The sequence below is a fragment of the Chinchilla lanigera genome, unplaced genomic scaffold, assembly GCF_000276665.1.
Source record: "Chinchilla lanigera isolate Chin_1 unplaced genomic scaffold, ChiLan1.0 scaffold00026, whole genome shotgun sequence".
Taxonomy (NCBI): Eukaryota; Metazoa; Chordata; class Mammalia; order Rodentia; family Chinchillidae; genus Chinchilla; species Chinchilla lanigera.
Window position 1 is genome coordinate 8,723,761 of NW_004955427.1, and position 17,497 is coordinate 8,741,257.

A 17,497-nucleotide genomic window follows, 5' to 3' on the forward strand; every position below is an offset into this window, starting at 1 on the left:
GACTGACAGGTGAGGGTTCCGAAGCCAGAGGCAGGATGCAGATGCAGTGCCACACCTCAAGCATGTGGCCCAGTGCCCTGCACGCAGCTGGCTCTCTACTGTCAATGGGTATTGGCAGAAGGAATCAACAAACCAGGCAAACCTGCTTTAGAACTACAGTGACATCTACTCAAGGTCGTAAACTACATACTGGTTCACCCTTCGTGGAAAGAAAATTCTTGAAATAAATTCAGGATCGGAGTAGGACAGTGTAGTGATAAACATAACTGTTCAAATTCCAGTACTATCAGAAAACAGCTGGTCATCATGGTCTCGTTGTCTAAGTCTCTTATTTACAAAATGGAAAACACTGCCTGCATTCAGAATTCCTAAAAGACATAAAGGCATAGAGTATTCTACACAGTGCCTGTCCCGCAGAACAAGAGCTCCACAAATATTTAGCTACCATTATCAACACCTTTAAATGGGGGGCAAGGCTGGTTGAATCATAAACAGAGGTTCCTTTTCCATAGACGCACGCGTACACACACACACACGCATGTGCGCACACATACACACACACACCACTTCCTTTTTTAAAATGAGCCACAGTAAAAAATTTACATTAAAATATTTCTTTAGGTTCATGCCTTTAAAAAAAACTAGCCAAAAAATCCAAGAAGATTTTACATTTACCCTCAATAACACAGAAATGAAAATGAAACATGTTTTCACCCATCAAACTGGCAAAGATTTTAGAATAATAATGTCAGAGGTGTGAGGTGGAAGACAGGTATTTTCCTCTGCAGTAGCGGTACGTGATACAAAGGCTCTGGAACACTTTTTAGAAATGGGTATCTAGAGCCTTAAGATATCTGCATCTTTGTCCCCCCCCCTCCGCCCCCGTACTGGGAAACGAACTCACGACCTTGCGCTTGCCAGGCAGGTGCTGTGCCGCTAAGCTAAATCCCCAGCCCCTCTCTGCATCTTTAGGATGAAACGTCTTTAACAGAGTTAGTTTCATATTATCAATACATTTGGAAACATCCTTAATATCAAACAAGATGGAAGTTAAGTAAATTGTACATATCTATGAGAGCAGAGCACAGGTAGCCATAACAAGATTTTTGAAGACACGGGGAAAATCAAGACATACAATTATATACGCTGAATGTGTACAGCTATGATTTAATTTTTAATGAAGATAAAGAGAGACAGACACACATACAGAGTGGGGCGGGGCAGGAGGGAAAGGATGGAGAGGTAGTCAGAACGGGAAGCAGAAAATTCACTGGAATACATCAATAGTTTATGTCTAAGTTTTGAAACTGCAGGATATTTTTTTCTATGTAACTTCCTGTATTACCTAAGGTGTTCCAAAGTGTTATGAGCTGGGCATGGTGCTGTCTGCCTGTAATCTCAGTACTCTAGGAGGCTGAGGCAGGAAAATCACAGGTGTGAGCCCAGTCTGGGCTATATATTTATGAGCCTCTGTCTCAAAATCTAAAATAAAAGAACTGTTCAATATCTAGTATAAAATAATTGTTATGTACAGCCAGCCTTCTGTATCCATGGGCTCCGTAACTACAGATTCAATCCACTGTGAATTGAAAATGTTAAAATTAAAATTTATGAACTGAATATTTACAGACTTTTTCCTTATCATTATCCCAGGAACAAGAGGATACAACTACTTACCTACTTAAGTTACTACAAATAATCTACAACTGATATAAAGTACACAGAAATATAAACATAGGTTATATGTAAATACTGTGCATTTTATATGAAGGAATCCAGCAGCCATGGACTCCTTTGCTATTTGTGGAGGTCTCAAACCCAGTCCCCCAAGGATGCAGACAGAAAAATGTATTAAATTGTAATTTATAAAAGGTAGTAACATTTTTTTCATAAAAATACAGCTGACAGGGATCACATTCACTACTGCTCCGTTCCTCTAAAAATAATTTCATTAACGACAATGGCACAATCAGCCAACTTTTATTAATCAAAATTCAACAAATCACATGAATGTGAAATAATTTTATAAGCTTAGTAAAAGACCATTCCCTGGTCAAATCACATGACTTAGCTCTTAAAATTTGGGTCTGTCGATATGGCCAAAGTTTTCCCCAACATCGGAGTGATGGCAGGGTAGGTCTTTAAGCTGTAACACTCCTCTTGAAATAAAAGGCTTACTGAAATTCTAAGGCAATTTCCAAAAGAAGTCTAGACACTGTCTTGAAGGTAAGACCTCTGAAATGTCTTGACAATTGCCACTGGCAGCCAGCCCTTTGTTCCCCTCATTTTCCTTTTAAACGTAAGTTCGCTAAGCATTTCCAGAGTACTATACATTAGGAAAAGCTCTCAAAATATATAATCCATACTTTCTCCCATTTTTATGCATCACTGAGGATACACACAGCTTAAACTCAGAGGAAAAGAAAAATTGAGGCTGATCTACTACAATATTTCACTAATTTCTAATTTTTATTTTTGCAGACTTCATTAAATCAGCATTATATACTTCTTGTTTGTCCAGATACTTGCTGGTCTTCAATGCCTGTGTCAAGGTGGTATAGGAAGAGCAGGAATAAATCTTAACACATTAAAAATTTAGGCTGAAACAACTCAACTTCACTGATTTAGTAAATTTCCTTCACCAGACTGGTATGTAAATGTGGTTGAATATAAACATTAACCACAACACACCTGACCTATTTATCTTGTAGTGACAATTCTGAACTACTGATGATAAGTCTGATACCGCATCAAGACTTGCCCCCCAGAGGTCTGGTTACATGATTATCACAGTAAAGCAAGATCAAAGAACACAGCTCTTCCATAGCTGCTTCCTTTAGGGGCTGCGGAACTGCACACAGAGGATAGTAAAACACAGTGCAAATGGGACTTCTTCAAGGGGGAACGTATGTCTACAGGGGCCACGCCGGGAGAAGGAAGACAGCAAATCCTAATGCTCCAGAGTACAATGTTCCTTCTTAACAATGCAGCCCATGACCATCTGTTTACCAAATGAAATGGTATGTGCATAAATGTTCCCTAAGTCTGTAAACGCTGTACGGGTTGAAGCTCTTATTAGTAGTCCTACTAGTCATTCGAGAGAGATTAAAAGCCAAAAACAATCCAAAAAAAGGAGCTTTGTAGAAATTAAAATGAATGTAGAAAAATATGACAATATGTATTTCAAGGAGACCATTAATATTCAAACTATCTTATTAATCACAACAATACTTCCTAACACAACTTAGTTCAACGAAATATTTCAGTAGGACTGCCTCCTAGAAGCACCAATTCGTCACTAAACCATACATAAAATACAGAAATAAATACTTACTTAAAATACCAAATTGTCCCCAGAACAGCAGTATAGCCAAAATTGGGAAAATAACAATGAGAATATTTTCATTTGGAGAAAACCATGAAACTGAGGAGAAAGAAAACAAAAAAAATCACAATTAGTATTTATAATAATCACTTTAAATCCTGTTAATGGCCTAAGTATATGTTTTTATCATGTAGACAGAAGATAAAAATAATTAAAGTGATGGTCTTAATTTACCTACACATACATAAACCAAATTACACATATAAAAACGATCTTGTATAACATGTTCCATTTAGGAAACAAAAATGACAGTCACTTGTGTCTTTCACCACGTTTCTCTGATGCTTCACAGAGCACTTAGCACAGCAAAGACGCTGAGATCAGAGCTCTGTGGTCACACTGCCTGGTTTTGAAACCCAAATCTAACTCATGATCTGTGCAGCTTTGAACAACGTCTGCACCCCTCTGTTCTTTCCTTTTGTCAGTATCTGTTACACCTTTTGGATCTTACTTACTCTTTCAGTTTCTTCCACCAAGAGAAAATAAGGAAAGGAAAAAATATATACATACATACACACACACAAGATAGCTAATTGTACTACTAATTTCTATTAGTTCACTGAAAGGAACAGTTCGTGCTTATATCGTTTAATCAGTTTTCCAGGCCTGTATCTGGTAATCTGAGCAACTACTCTGAAGATAACAATATGCAGTGTAACAACCACTGTTGATTTCCTATCATCTTGTTTAGAAATTCTGTATCTTTTTTTATTCTCTTTAAAATGAACTCCTCTGTTCTTTAGTGTCCTTGATCTTTCATGTGTAGAACTCAGAACCCGCCCCTTGAAGGATTCTTGTGACTATTAACAAAGTCAATATATGCAAAGGGTTTGAAACAAAGGTTGGCAACTTAACAAGTAGTCTGGAAAGGTCAACTGTAATTATTACTGTGTGTGTGTGTGTGTGTGTGTGTCTGTGTTGGATACCTGTATGTGTGAACTGCCTAGAATTTGCCTTCACCCCTCCATGAAGTATTCCTCTCAAGACTGACTCAAGGGACATTAAGTGAGAGAGCTCTGTGTACCACTACCTTCCCTCCAGTAACTGTGACTAAGACCAAGACACATGAACCCTGCCCCTTCTCACATTGACTCTGGAACATACAACTTATTCTTAAACAGATTTCAAAAGGAACCATTCCCATGTAAACATGAGCTGCTTTAGGTTATTCAGCAAGCTGTTATTAAGTGGGTCACACGTTACTTATAAGGTGGAACTATAACTACACCTCTTATATAAAGGTAATTGACGTATTAAGACTTCAAATAAGATCTGTTGAGAACTTTTTAAAAATTAATTTCAATTGCATCTCATAAACCCTGAAAACTGTAATTTTAGCTACAAGCTTTCTTCTGTAACAAAGCCAAGTAAATGCACTGAAAGCATTTCAAAGTTTGCCTCTTCAGGGGGGAGAAGCTGTCTGAAGAGGCCTTTGGAGTACTGTCTCAACAAGCACTGCATTCCTCTGAAATTAGCACTGTGGATTCCAATCCTCCACTGCTCTGCTCCTCAGAATCAGCATGTGAGGAACTTCTCCGGGTCAATGAATAATGACAGCCATGCATTTCTTGTATAGAGCTTATAATGTTCAACTCTGATGAAATGCTTACAGTAATCCCCAGAATATAACACCATTATAAATTCCATCTTAGTGATATCAGTTTTTCAAAATCTATTGCATGACCTTATCCATAGTAGAGGCTTAATACTTTTGCAGGTGAAGGTTACAACAGTCATGAAACAGTTTATTGAATACGTGGAACGTAATTTTTGATGCTCCTTGGTTGCAGAACTCTTCTAACAGAGATGATTTTAGGTACTTTGAATAAATACCTTAATTTGTAACTGGAAAAATGTATGTCATACCAAAGAACATATACTTCAATTTCGCATAAAATCCTAGCAGAAAAAAATCTGTGCACTGGGCTTAGGCTTTCATACTTAATCTGAGAAGGACCTAGTAAAAACTCTATGACCTAATTAGTTTGCTCAGTTTATTTTTCCTTACCTATCCCTCTATTAGTTTGCTTTGAGTTATGTTCTTAACTCTTAAAATCCTAATGTCCAATTACTAACTTCTTATAGCTGAGGAAACAGGCATAGTGAATTAAGGACTGTAACTATCTTACATTTTCTTGTCCCAAACTCATTCAAGCTATCCTCATGTGATGGTGAGTAGCAAGAATCACTCACAGAAGCTGACAATTGGGTGCAAGCAAGCTTTCTTACTGGCTGATGAAGTCCCCCAAAGTGAGACGCTTCAATCCCCAGGATAGGAAAATAGCGGTTTATACAGCAGTAGCTCTAGATTCTAAAAACAGCTGGTGTTTTCTGGGAGGGCAGTGTACCAAATTTGTCTGATCACACTATGGCAGGCTGAGGCTCATATGGTCAACTAGGCATTACAGCATTTACCAGAAACAGTCCCTTATCACAGAGGAACCAAGACTTGTTAGGAGTTCACATGGTCTGGTTGGTGGGTAAAGTTGCAAGGAACTGTTTGGCTTGGGGCAGTCCCTACACAGGTTCCCTTATCACACAAGTTGTCAAGAAGTATTAATGACATGCGACTTGTCTCCCATTTGGAACATGGGCTTACACTTCACAAGGGTCTTTCAGGAGAGGCCAGTCCCTCATAAAAGAGTGGTCTATTTCTGAGGCACAGCTGATGATATTGGGTCAAAACTGGGTTACTATAATTTAAAACCTGTAGGACTTTGTCCAATAAATCATATATTCCCAATGGGATGGGGGGAGGTGCCACTGGGGCTGGCTGAGGACCTGGGGAAGAGTGCAGAACTGGGGAGCTACCCTGTGGCAAATCTTGGAGCAGTCAATTATGAGGGGTATGGGGAGTCATTTGAAGTGACTTATGGATGGTAGGAAATATTCCTGGATTCTACCAGGGGACAAAGAGCTGTACACCCCAAGTACATCCTGCAAACCATGTGGGCTGTTCAGGCTGTAGAACTGTAAGCCCTATTTGGTTACAGAGACCCTTGTGACATTTGGGATGAGGGACCAGGTGCCAAGTAACTCAGATGTATGGGTCCGCATTTGTTCAGGGAGTCCCATCATCATAGATACCCACAGTCTCACAGTCCCATGGGGGGTAATTGAAATTGTTAGTCAAAGAGCAGCCTGGTAGAGTTTTTTGAGTCATCAGGACATAACTAAATACCGGGGCTGAATGACTAACAAGTCAAGGTGCCTCTTGGCCAGAGATCCCATACATTGATCTGTAGTTCCAGTAGATCAGTCCCAGTTCCCTGCCAAGTTGTCCTGGTGAGAATGGTTCCACCTTTGGTGCAGGTTGCCATAAATCTGTGGGTCAGTCCTGCCATGATTGGTTCAATGTGTACAGTGACAAAGAGCAAAAGGATGGTGTTGTGGGTAGCTATGCTGAGGTCACCTAAGCTTTTTTTTCTTGTAAGCACTGAGACCTGCAGAGAGTGGGTGTCGCAGGTCTGCATTCCAGCACAGTCTGCTCATTGGGTGGTGGTGATTCAGTCTCAACCCATTCTTAGCACAGAAGTGATGAATTCATGGAGCACAACCTGTAACTTTAAGAGAAGTGGGAGTGGTTAGGATTGCCTTATGAGGCCCCTCCCACCTTGGCTGAAGGGGGCTCCTCCTTCCAAGTCTTAATTAACACTTTGTCGCCCGGTTCAAAGGAATGAATGGGAGAATGAATTAGGATGGGGTGTCACTGCAACACAACTCCCTCGAGCTCCTTTAAAAGTCTGTTGCAAAACTTTCATCTGTTGGCATAGTTTCAAATTGACCACCTCCTGTAGTCCTTCCAAGATGGGCAGAAGCAGGGAAGGCCTCCCAAACATGACCCCAGTACAGGGTGCAACGAGATTTCAGTAGGGCCATTGGAAGCAAACCACCCAGCTCACCAGTTTCTTCAGAGCTTGGCTAGGGTGGTCTTTAGATTGGTTTTGTCTTCCTACTTGGCCAGAGCTTTGTGGTTCATAGGCCATGTGTAGCTTCCATTTTCACCCCAGGGCTTCTGAAAGGCTCTGAACCACTTGATCCACAAAAGCAGGTTCATTATCTGAACCCATACCCAGGGAGCCCATACCAGGGAATAACCAACTCCATCAGGGTTTTTACCACCTCTCTAGATGTCTTACTCCTTGTGGGGATGGCCTCTACCCAGTCTGAGTAGCTGCAGATGAGAACCAACAAATACTTTTTGTTTCCACTAGTATGCTTGATTTCAATAAAGTCCACCGTGACGTCCTCAAATGGGTCTCCTATCTTTGAACTCCAGGCTGTTGCTGTGGGTGAAATTGTTGTGAGCACAAACTGTACCTGGTGGCCATGGAGGCGCATAAAGTCCAGAGTCTGAAAACGAAGAAGTGATGGCCAAGTAATTCGGCCATGGCCATTTTTCCTAAATGGGTGCAGCTATGTCGTTCCTGTATCACAAAATGTCCTACTGCTTCAAGGAGTAACACTGTTCCTCCTGGCAAAATGTGCCATCCATTTTGTTCTATAGCCCCATCTGCTTTGGCCTACTTTAGTTCTGCTTCCGAATACTTGGGTGGTTTGAGAAGTGGAGCCACTAAAGCTCAGGCTATGGGGTAAGATTCCCACACGGTGGCTTGCTTAGCTGCCAAATCAGCTGCTCAGTTTCCCTGTGCCAACATCAAATTGCCCTTTTTGATGACCTGGGCAATGGATCATGAAAACCTTGGCAGCCAGCCAAATGGCCTGTAACAGGTTCAGTATCTCTTGGGAATTTTTAATGTCTTTTCTTCCAGTGGTTAGGAGGCCTCTTTCCTGGTAGATAGCACCATGCACATGTAAAGTGGCGAAGGCATAGCGGAGTCCTTATAAATATTTACCTGCTTGTCTTTCCCTATCTCCAAGGCCCAAGCGAGAGCAATTAGCTTAGCTTATTTAGCTGATGTCCCAGGAGGAAAAACGTCAGACCAGTTCGTTTGATGGTGATGACCACTGCTCCTGCCCATCAAACCGCATCGATTACCATGCTGCTGCCATCCAAAAATACAGTCAATTCAGGGTTCTGGAGGGATGTATCCTCTAGGTCCAGTTGGGCTGAGTAGATTGCCTTGATCAACTCCATGCAGTCATGTTCAGGTGGCTCCAAGGACATTGGCAAAAGACAGGCAGAGTTGAGGGCCTGAATACTTTAAATAGTTAGCTGAGGGATTCTCTAGAAGTGTTCCTTGGTACTGGATCAGCCTAGTACCCGAAAGCCCCTTACCACAATGTCTCCTCAACAAAGTCTCCACTGCATGGGGAACAAATACATCTAATTTTTGTCCCAAAGTAAGCTTGTCAGCTTCTTTGTATGGCAGTGGTGGCTGTGGTGCATAGACGGGAAGGCAACCTGGCTGCCACATAATCTAATCTTTTGGGTAAGTATGCTACCGGGCATTTCCATGGCCCCAAAGTCTGAGTTAGGACACCCAGAGCAGTGCCCTCTTTCTCATGTAAGATGATGCAGACATACAAATTGCTGTTGGCTTTGTTCTGTGTTGTATTACTCACACCTCACCCTCTCAAGTTTCTGCATATCAGTAGTGCTGACTCTGTTTCTTGGTGACTCTAAAACAGAAAAACCTTGAAGCTATAGGTGATTCCTTGGTTTTTCCATTCCACATCTTGATAGGCAGCAAATCCTACCAGCTGCACCTTCAAATATAGCTAAAATCTGATCTCAGGTTCAAAAAGGGTTGATGAAGAAATAATCTTTCACTGACCTCTATCCTTACATAGTAAACCAATCTTATGCTATAATAACATGAATGCATTAATAAAAATAAGGTATAGTCAAGCCTGGTCAGATTCACTAAAAGCTCAGCCTGGGTAGGGATTTCTTCCCAGGGCACCTGAAGGTCCAGCAGGAAACAATGCAAGGGCCCACAGCTTGAGGAGTGGGAGAGCAGGCCCTGGGGGACAGTAAGAAAAGGCCTCTGGGAGAAGCAGTGGGACTGACATTTGGATGGCCACATAAAGCAAGAGAAGGAGCTGCCAAAGGAACAACAAGTTCAAGGAGCTAAAGGATGCTCCCTGTAGCTAGAATTCAGTGACAGAAGATCAGATCCAAAGGGCTTTTGGAGATAAGATCATGTTGGTTCTTAGCTACTTGTTAGCAGAGTTTCGACTCTATTTTAAGAGCAATTACAAGTAAATGGAAGGCTCAAATAGAAGAAGGAAAACGGCCTGACCCATTTAAAACCTCCTCAGTCATGTGAAAAATGGATCACGGAGAAGCAGGCCCTGTTAGAGATCTATGGCACGCTGGGTGTGGTGGCACACACCTATCATACCAGCCCTCGGGAGGCAGAGCTGCCATGAGTTCGAGGCCAGCCTGAACTGCAGAGCAAGACCCTGTCTTAACAAAACCAATCAAAAAAAAAAAAAAAGAGCTATAAAAAAAGAAAAGCTATGGCAGCAGTCATCCTCAGGAGGAGGAGCAGGTGACCAACAAATACTGTGTTCAGTCCAGTTTTACTCATCGTTGTATTTATGATGCCACTGGGAAGTGCTCCAAAGGAAGATGATCAGAACGCGGAACCTGACATCAGCAATGGCTTAAAAAATTGGGGATCTTTATACTAGAGAACAGACTCAAAGAGGGCTGGGGATTTAGCTCAGTGGCACAGCACCTGCCTGGCAAGTGCAAGGTCATGAGTTTGATTCCTGGTTCTGGAAAAAGACCAAAACTAACTAAGTAACTAACTAACTAAATAAATAAATAAATAAGAATAGACTCAAGAGAAATACTACAGCCCTCTGTGAGATTGAAAAATTATAAGACAGCAAGTCCTGGCTCAACAGAAAGAACTGGAGCTGCCTGATTATAGACAGATCTTTGGGAAGCAACAGGGTCTTCTCCTGCCATCTTTTATGTTAAAAGTCAGAATGGCCAACCAACTGGGGTCCAACAGAACTAATTTGATTTCAGATAACAAGACAGACTAAGTGAGTACTCAATGACTACAAGATTCTATGGAGAAATAATGAAAAATACAAGAGAACATCTCAAAGAGAGACTGAGGTTATACAGCAAAAATTATTACTGTCTTAGTGACTTAGCTGGAGCTTAACAATCACCTGGGATCTACTCAAGCTTCACAGTGTCTCCCCTGTCGTTATCACAGCAAGATTTTTCCATGTTCCCTTTGCTAAGTAAGGGGGATAGAAGGCTTACCCATAATTCTCTCTGTTTAAAAATCACTGCTGCAGATCTTTGCTGAGGGTTAGCTTCTACACTGACATGAGTGTGTTATCTTTCTCTCTAATCTGTTACGGTGGGAAAACCCAAGAATCACTGAAGTAGACATTTGAAAGCCAACTGAAATGAGGGGGAAAAGAACAATGTTTTACATAAAACTGCTTGTATGTCCATTGACTTGTTATGGTTAGTACTGTCAGGTGAGCTTAACTCTTTCCTCTAGGGAAGCCTAACACAGGATACTTCTCTAAGATCCCTTTGAGCTCTGAATTTCTATGGTGCTACAAAAAGAAAATAACCATAAATTGGACTAAAGAGAGCATCAGGCATCTTTCTACTCAGGATTAAAAGATAATCCAAGGGCATTAACACTCATTCCCCTGCTGCCATGTCTGACAACTGTCCATCCCACTCCTCCTCCTATGCGCTATACTCTCAGCCCTTGAACTGATATTTTTAAATAAAATCCTAGTAGCTTGCACTCTCAGTATAAACATTAAGCTTCTAAGCACAGAAATACTAATTTTATCAATACTATTATTTGCAGTTAGTATTTGATCATTTACAAGATGTAACTGGGACCATATACTGTAATACTTTTCTACCCAGAAAGGTCTAAGTGAAACTCTCACTGTGATTGTGACCTTAGACAAGCATCTTGAATTTCTTTTGCTTCCCCAAGCATTACATGATAAGAGCTGTACCCATGTCCTAGAGCTCTTAGAACACAGGACATGATATACATTAAGCATGTGGTATAAATCTGAGGTCATTTTTCTCTTCTTATTGATAAGGCAATCACTTCCTTGGACTCAGGGATAACATTTTAGTTATCACTGAATCCAGTGCCCAGCACAGTGGCTTGACACTTATGAGGTACTCAGTACATCTTTGTTAAGAGAAATACTGTCTTATTCATGAGTCCAACATTCTTGTGACCGGGATGGTATCCTCATTTTACCCACAAAAAGCTAAGAACCAGCTAGATTTTCTTATCCATGTTTTCATAACCTAGAAAATGATGGATAGAAAAACACCTAAGTTTAAGTACTGCACTCTCTCCATAGTACTGTACTACAAACTCACACAATGGGTGTATTAGGCCATGTGTTAGAGTGTTTGCATGTCTTCAGTCCTGGTGCACCAAAGAAGGGTACAATAAATGGCCACTATCACTTACATTTTATTAAGTGAAATTCAATTCTCTGTTGAGCATTGTCTATGTCTCATTTATTCCATATTTTAAAAAAAAAAAAAAAAATACAGTATCTGCTTGGTGTCTATTGACTAAGTCCCCAAAGACTATATAACGGGCAAATGTCATTATTACAATAAATATGTAGTCCACAATAACAATGCTGTCCCACTTAATCTTTTTATTCACAGAAATATTTTACTGTTATTTTCCCCCAGCCAAAGACGGTTGGAAGACAGTGGGGTTGATGACTATGAAGGGTTAGTGTGGGAGAGATGTTTGTGCTCTTGGAATAGGTTTGTATCCTGGATGCAGTGCTAGTTATACAAATATACACGTGGTGAAATGACAGAGAATCATTCTAACACACTGGACCACTGTGAACTCCTCAATCTTGAAACTCTGCTATAGTCAACTGACATGGAAACACTGTTGGTCAGTGGATAAAGGGCACAAAAATCCATCTGTATATCTTCCTGTGAATCCATAATTATTTCAAAAATAAAATATGGGTGTAAACCCAAAGGTATCAAGCTCCTGGTGCAATTTTCTACATTCACTATAATAAAATAATGTTTTCTTATTTTAATGGCCCCAAAAGTAAGACTACCTCATATTTCTATAGAGTATTTTGGAAACAAAGGAATATAAGGCAATTGCACACAAAATTATAAACTATGTCTTCATCTCAGAAACTGGCACTTACTTTTATCTTTATCCCATCTTCTGTTCTTTTTAAGTCTCTTACATTTATCAGTTTTCCTCTCAGAGACCTACATGACATCCAAAATTACTGTTCCTCATGACTGGTTTTCTCTTTCCCACAAGACTACACATTCCCTTGGAAAAATCTCAACGAGGCTTTAGATTATCTCCCTCCAGCCACTCACAGTGCGCATGACTAAGCAAAACCCTCTTGAAATGTGCACACTTAAAGAGAAAGCTCTTAGCCCCAGTTAACAGCAGTAGTAAAAATTATAAAGTAAGTGAGATTTTTTGGGCCACCTACCCATTCCTTCTTGCACACAAATCTCTCTCACAACAATCTAGGCAGGTTTTCGCAACTGGTCTGGTTATCTCAGACCATAAACATCCCAGAAAAAGAAGTAACATTCACAACATGCATTAGTTTTCAGAGACCTATATATGGACTCTCGTCTGATGATCTTAGATTCTATAATGTCTGACAGCAAGTATGTATTTCATCCCTACTTTAGGGACAAGGCAACTTGGACTCAGTGAAGCAACTTCTCAAAATCAAATAAATGAATAGTAAGTTGCTAAGAAGCATATGTAATTTAGATCTCCCAATGCCAAACCCTAAGCAATGTCAACATAGTTCATCAAACTGAACACCCACTCCCAATTTGGTAACATACAGTTTATAACAGTAAAAGCTAGAAGAACAGAAGGGAACTACTTGATTCAACTGAATTTTCATCCCATCTAGAACAGAGGTTCTCAAAGTGCAGCCAATGCCAAGATCAGTAATATGCCTGGTGGTAAAAAACAGAAAGTTCAAATGACCTTCAGCGTGGTTAATGAAATCCCGCAGCACAGCAAGAAACAGAAAAGGAGACTATTTACTTGAGAACAACTCACTACCCCAAGTCTGTAAAGAGAAGGTAGATCATGACACTATAAACAAGCCTGAATTCAATTCAGCTCAGTGGGATCCTGAGTTTCCCCCATATTCTGGCCAAGGAAAAGCACACCAAAGTAAGAAAAAAGTACAGAAAACCTCCAGGAATCATCCACGATAACCTGATCTTTATTCTTCCAATTCTTTTCTTTTCTTTGCAGAGGAAGCATGGCTGATTTTCGCCAAACATTAGCCAAAGTAGATTGCAAACCAAAACTAAACAAACACGAATAGGCTAAGTAATTAGAAAAAGGCTCAGAAAGTAATTACATTAAGAAAAGTACTTTTGATGGCAACAGACAGAAATGTAGAATAACTGACCCCAGCATCAATCACCCAAACAGCATACTGCAGTCCTCAGACCAAAAGTTTGAGAACCACACAATATTTAAATGAGCGAACAGTAAATGAGTTTTACTGCAATTAGGAGAACAGTGAATAAGACAGAAGTCATGATCCTAAAGCTGCTCAACATTGCATCAACATTTATTATTATAGCCTGCTTTTTTGGCTCAAAAGCATTCCTAGTCCTATTGTGCCCACGATCTAATGTGGTGAGGTAGAGCAAGAAAAATAAAGAGAAATATTTTATAGAAGTTTTACTCCCTTAGTCTGTTTTCGGTAGCTGTAACAGGATCTCTGAGGCTAGGAGTTCTATAAAGAAAAGAGTTTTACTTTGCTTTATGTGTCTATGGCTGTACAGCTTAAGAGCATAGCATCAGCATCTGCTCATCTTCTGGTGAGGATCTTGCATTGTGTCATAACATGGTGAAAGGACGGAATGGAAGGTGAGTATGTGTGAGACAGCAAATGCATGAGGAGCAGACTGGCTTTATAACAACCTCCTTTCCACTCCTTCAAGAAATGACATAATCCCTCTTACTGACCTAATCACTCATTAAAGCCTCCATTTCCTAACATCCCCAAAATGGCAAGCAAGTTCCAATGTGAGTTTCAAAGGGGACAGAGACGACATTCAAACTACAGCACTTACCCATCCGGTACTTCACTTCCACAACTGTTTCTCCTTCTCTGCTTAATTCCGTTACTTCACATGTGTAGTTTCCTACTTTAATGTCATCCTTACTCATCTTCAAAGAGGCGTCTCCTTTTAGTAATTTTGAGACTGCAATTTTTGCACTTGAGAAGTTCACATTTGCAGTAGAATTATTTTGATTTCCATCATAGTTGAAAATATATGTTCCATTAAATTTCCACTTTACATACATTTCTTTTGTGCTTTGTGCCCCAACATTAATAACAAAGCATGGGATGACAACAGTTTTATTACAAATGGTGTATTCTACAAATTTGGTCTTATTTAACAGGAGTTGAGCTGAACCTGGAAAAGAAAAATATTTATTTAGTTATAAAATTGCATGTTATACATCTTAGGTATGTTATAAATCCTTAAGACACAGAACAATGCTTGAAGTGTTCATTTATAGGCCATGAGCAATGGAGAAGACTAGATACATGAAAAACAGAAAAAAAATTATTTTTTCTATTAACGTGCACAGCTGGTAGACAATAGTTTAACTTTGCTTTACTCACTTAGAATAACACAGTATACATTACCGTCATGACCATACAACTTGGGAATAAATTTAGCATTTGTATTGGAACATGTGGGTATAGTATGCACGTATGGACAGTTTTGAAGAAATATTTACAGTCTAGTTTATATGTAGAAAAATATTGTCCTTACCATGGCAAACTTTTGAACAGAGACTCAAATCAAATATTATATTTAGTCTCAACTTCTATATACTTCTAAATAGAATGTGCTAGACTGATACAAAATTTATCTTTGCCCTTGTGCAGCATTTCCAAAAATGTGGCTGGCTCTACTGCCCTTTAATATACAAAGTAAATCGGAGGACTCAAATCTTATCTTTCCACTAGGATGAAAAGTCTTAGGATATCAATAAGAAAAACATTCTGTGGCTATTTTTCCACTGTAAAATATAGACAGCAATAGATATTTTGCATGCAACTCTTATAAAGAATATACAACTGAATGGCATTTTCCCACCCCCACATTTCTTTCAGTCTACGAACAACAATTTCCAAATGTATATTACAGGTATTTCTTCTTAAGAAACCACAAACCACTCAAAAAGCCAAGAAACAAGTTAAAAGCAAGAGCACACACAGCTCACCAATAGGGTATATTCTCTCAACTCTTCTCAATGGTATAAAGAACGAATAGCTGCAATGCACAGGAGTGTTAATTAAATGTGTGCAACCATTCATCATTCAACTGAAATGTACACAAATGTAGAAGAATGGAAGTCATCATCCATAATCTTCACCCATTTATCAACTCTTTTACCTAAGTAGATGGTAGCTGACTTTTCCCTCAAAAAGAAGAGCACTAACAAACATAATTAAAATATCAAGTTTGTTACTAGTTCATCCTTAAGGTTTCTTCCGTATTAGATGGAATTAAAAAAAATCAAGCACATGAAATGGTGTTATTCTAGTAACATAATTAGTCAATAACTACCTATTGAATTGAATACAAGAACACAGTGTGGACTACAATCCAGATGGTGTTCACAAATCTGAGTACTTTTCGGTATGCAACCTTAAGAACTCACTTTGCTTTGCTTTAGTTTACACTCTAAATAAGAAGATCAAAAATGACCACTGGGTAACTTCACAGCACTGTGCTGAGCATCAAAAGAAGAAAATATATAGGTAACTGCCTCCCAAACAGCCACAAATCACAAAAATATAGGGCCCTGTTATAAAAACTAGAAAACATAGCATTTTAATGTAAAAACTTGGGCCTCCTCTACCTGCTTCCGATAGTCATACTTCTGGGAATCCGCCATCTGAATGAACCTTGTGAGTACCCATAGTTCACCTCTTTCCAGTTCTCTACATTTCTACCCAAATATTAGGAAGCCCCAGGCAGAACTCGGACTTCCGGTTGCACTGTTCAAAACCTAGGAGTTGTAAATTATTTCCCGAGAGAGAAGCACTAAGGGGAAGAAACCATAGTGAACAAGGAGAGAACAAAGGAGTGCTGACAGAGGTGCAAAGGAAGGCAAATGTCAGAAAACAGCATGATTCTTATGGATTTTGTTATCCTTTGGCAGAAGGCGAAGCATTAACATATCCTTTGGATTATCTGTGCCTACCATTAGGTTATTTTACAACTTTGTAAACTGTGAGCAACTGATGATAATGTAAATGATTGACGTCCAAAGCGATCCAAGTAAGTTTTGTTTCTGCTACTTCCATCTAGAGGAAGATAGGATTTAAAAAAATCATAGTTTACCGACTTGAGTACATTGACTGATTTTGCATCTACTAGCAAATTCATTTTGACATTCTTGCTTGTCTATAAATGTGTCTGCTCTTCCAATTTTGCCTTAATTGGATTTTGCCTTCATGCTGGTTTGCTCTTTAATTAATGAGTGAAATAAAAATTTTGACATGTGTCCGTTTTATATTTGCATGAGTCATTTAAAAATTATATTTATAAGAGTGTTTTAATAATTTTTCTTTAGTTAAAAGATGTGAGTGAGAAATTAGGTTATCTTATAAAATTTGAGAAAGCCCCAGTTAAGAAGTGATTAGAAAACTTCATAATCTTATAACTTACATTCAGAAAGTAGATTTTCTAAAGAATACAGAAAGCACTAATTTTACTGCATTATTTCTTTTAATAAAAACAATTGATAGCGTAAGCAATTTAATTAGAATAAATTCTGTTAGTAAAATTTAAAGTAAAACTGACCTGGATAATCCATGATTTCAATAGCCTTTGAACTGATAATTAATAAATATAGTTCAAAAATAACATTCAAAATGTTAACTATAACTCCATCCTCTGTAAGCATGTATAAAAAACTAGTAAGGGTAAAATTATCTGATCTGGGTTTTTTCTCTTTTGTCTCTTGCCTTTCAATGAAACAGCAAAGTGAAGAAAAGATGGAAAATATAAGAAGCAAAGGATCATAAATAACATGAATAACAGACCCCTGAGTAAATAAGACATGGCAATCTAAATCAGACAGTAGAAAATTTAAACAAGAGTGCTGCCAG

At 39.2% G+C, this 17,497-nt stretch overlaps 1 protein-coding gene across 1 annotated transcript in view; it reads right to left on the reverse strand.

The window, feature by feature from the left end:
- Positions 1-17,202, reverse strand: part of Cd47 (CD47 molecule) — a 36,444-nt gene extending 19,242 nt beyond the window's left edge. Inside the window, exons 1-3 of the mRNA XM_013515051.1 lie at positions 17,190-17,202; positions 14,433-14,780; positions 3,335-3,424 (exon numbers count right to left, since the gene is read on the reverse strand). Of these exons, the coding sequence (XP_013370505.1) occupies positions 3,335-3,424; positions 14,433-14,780; positions 17,190-17,202 (451 nt within the window). The remainder of the gene's footprint in view (positions 1-3,334; positions 3,425-14,432; positions 14,781-17,189) is intronic.
- Positions 17,203-17,497: the final 295 nt, after the last annotated feature.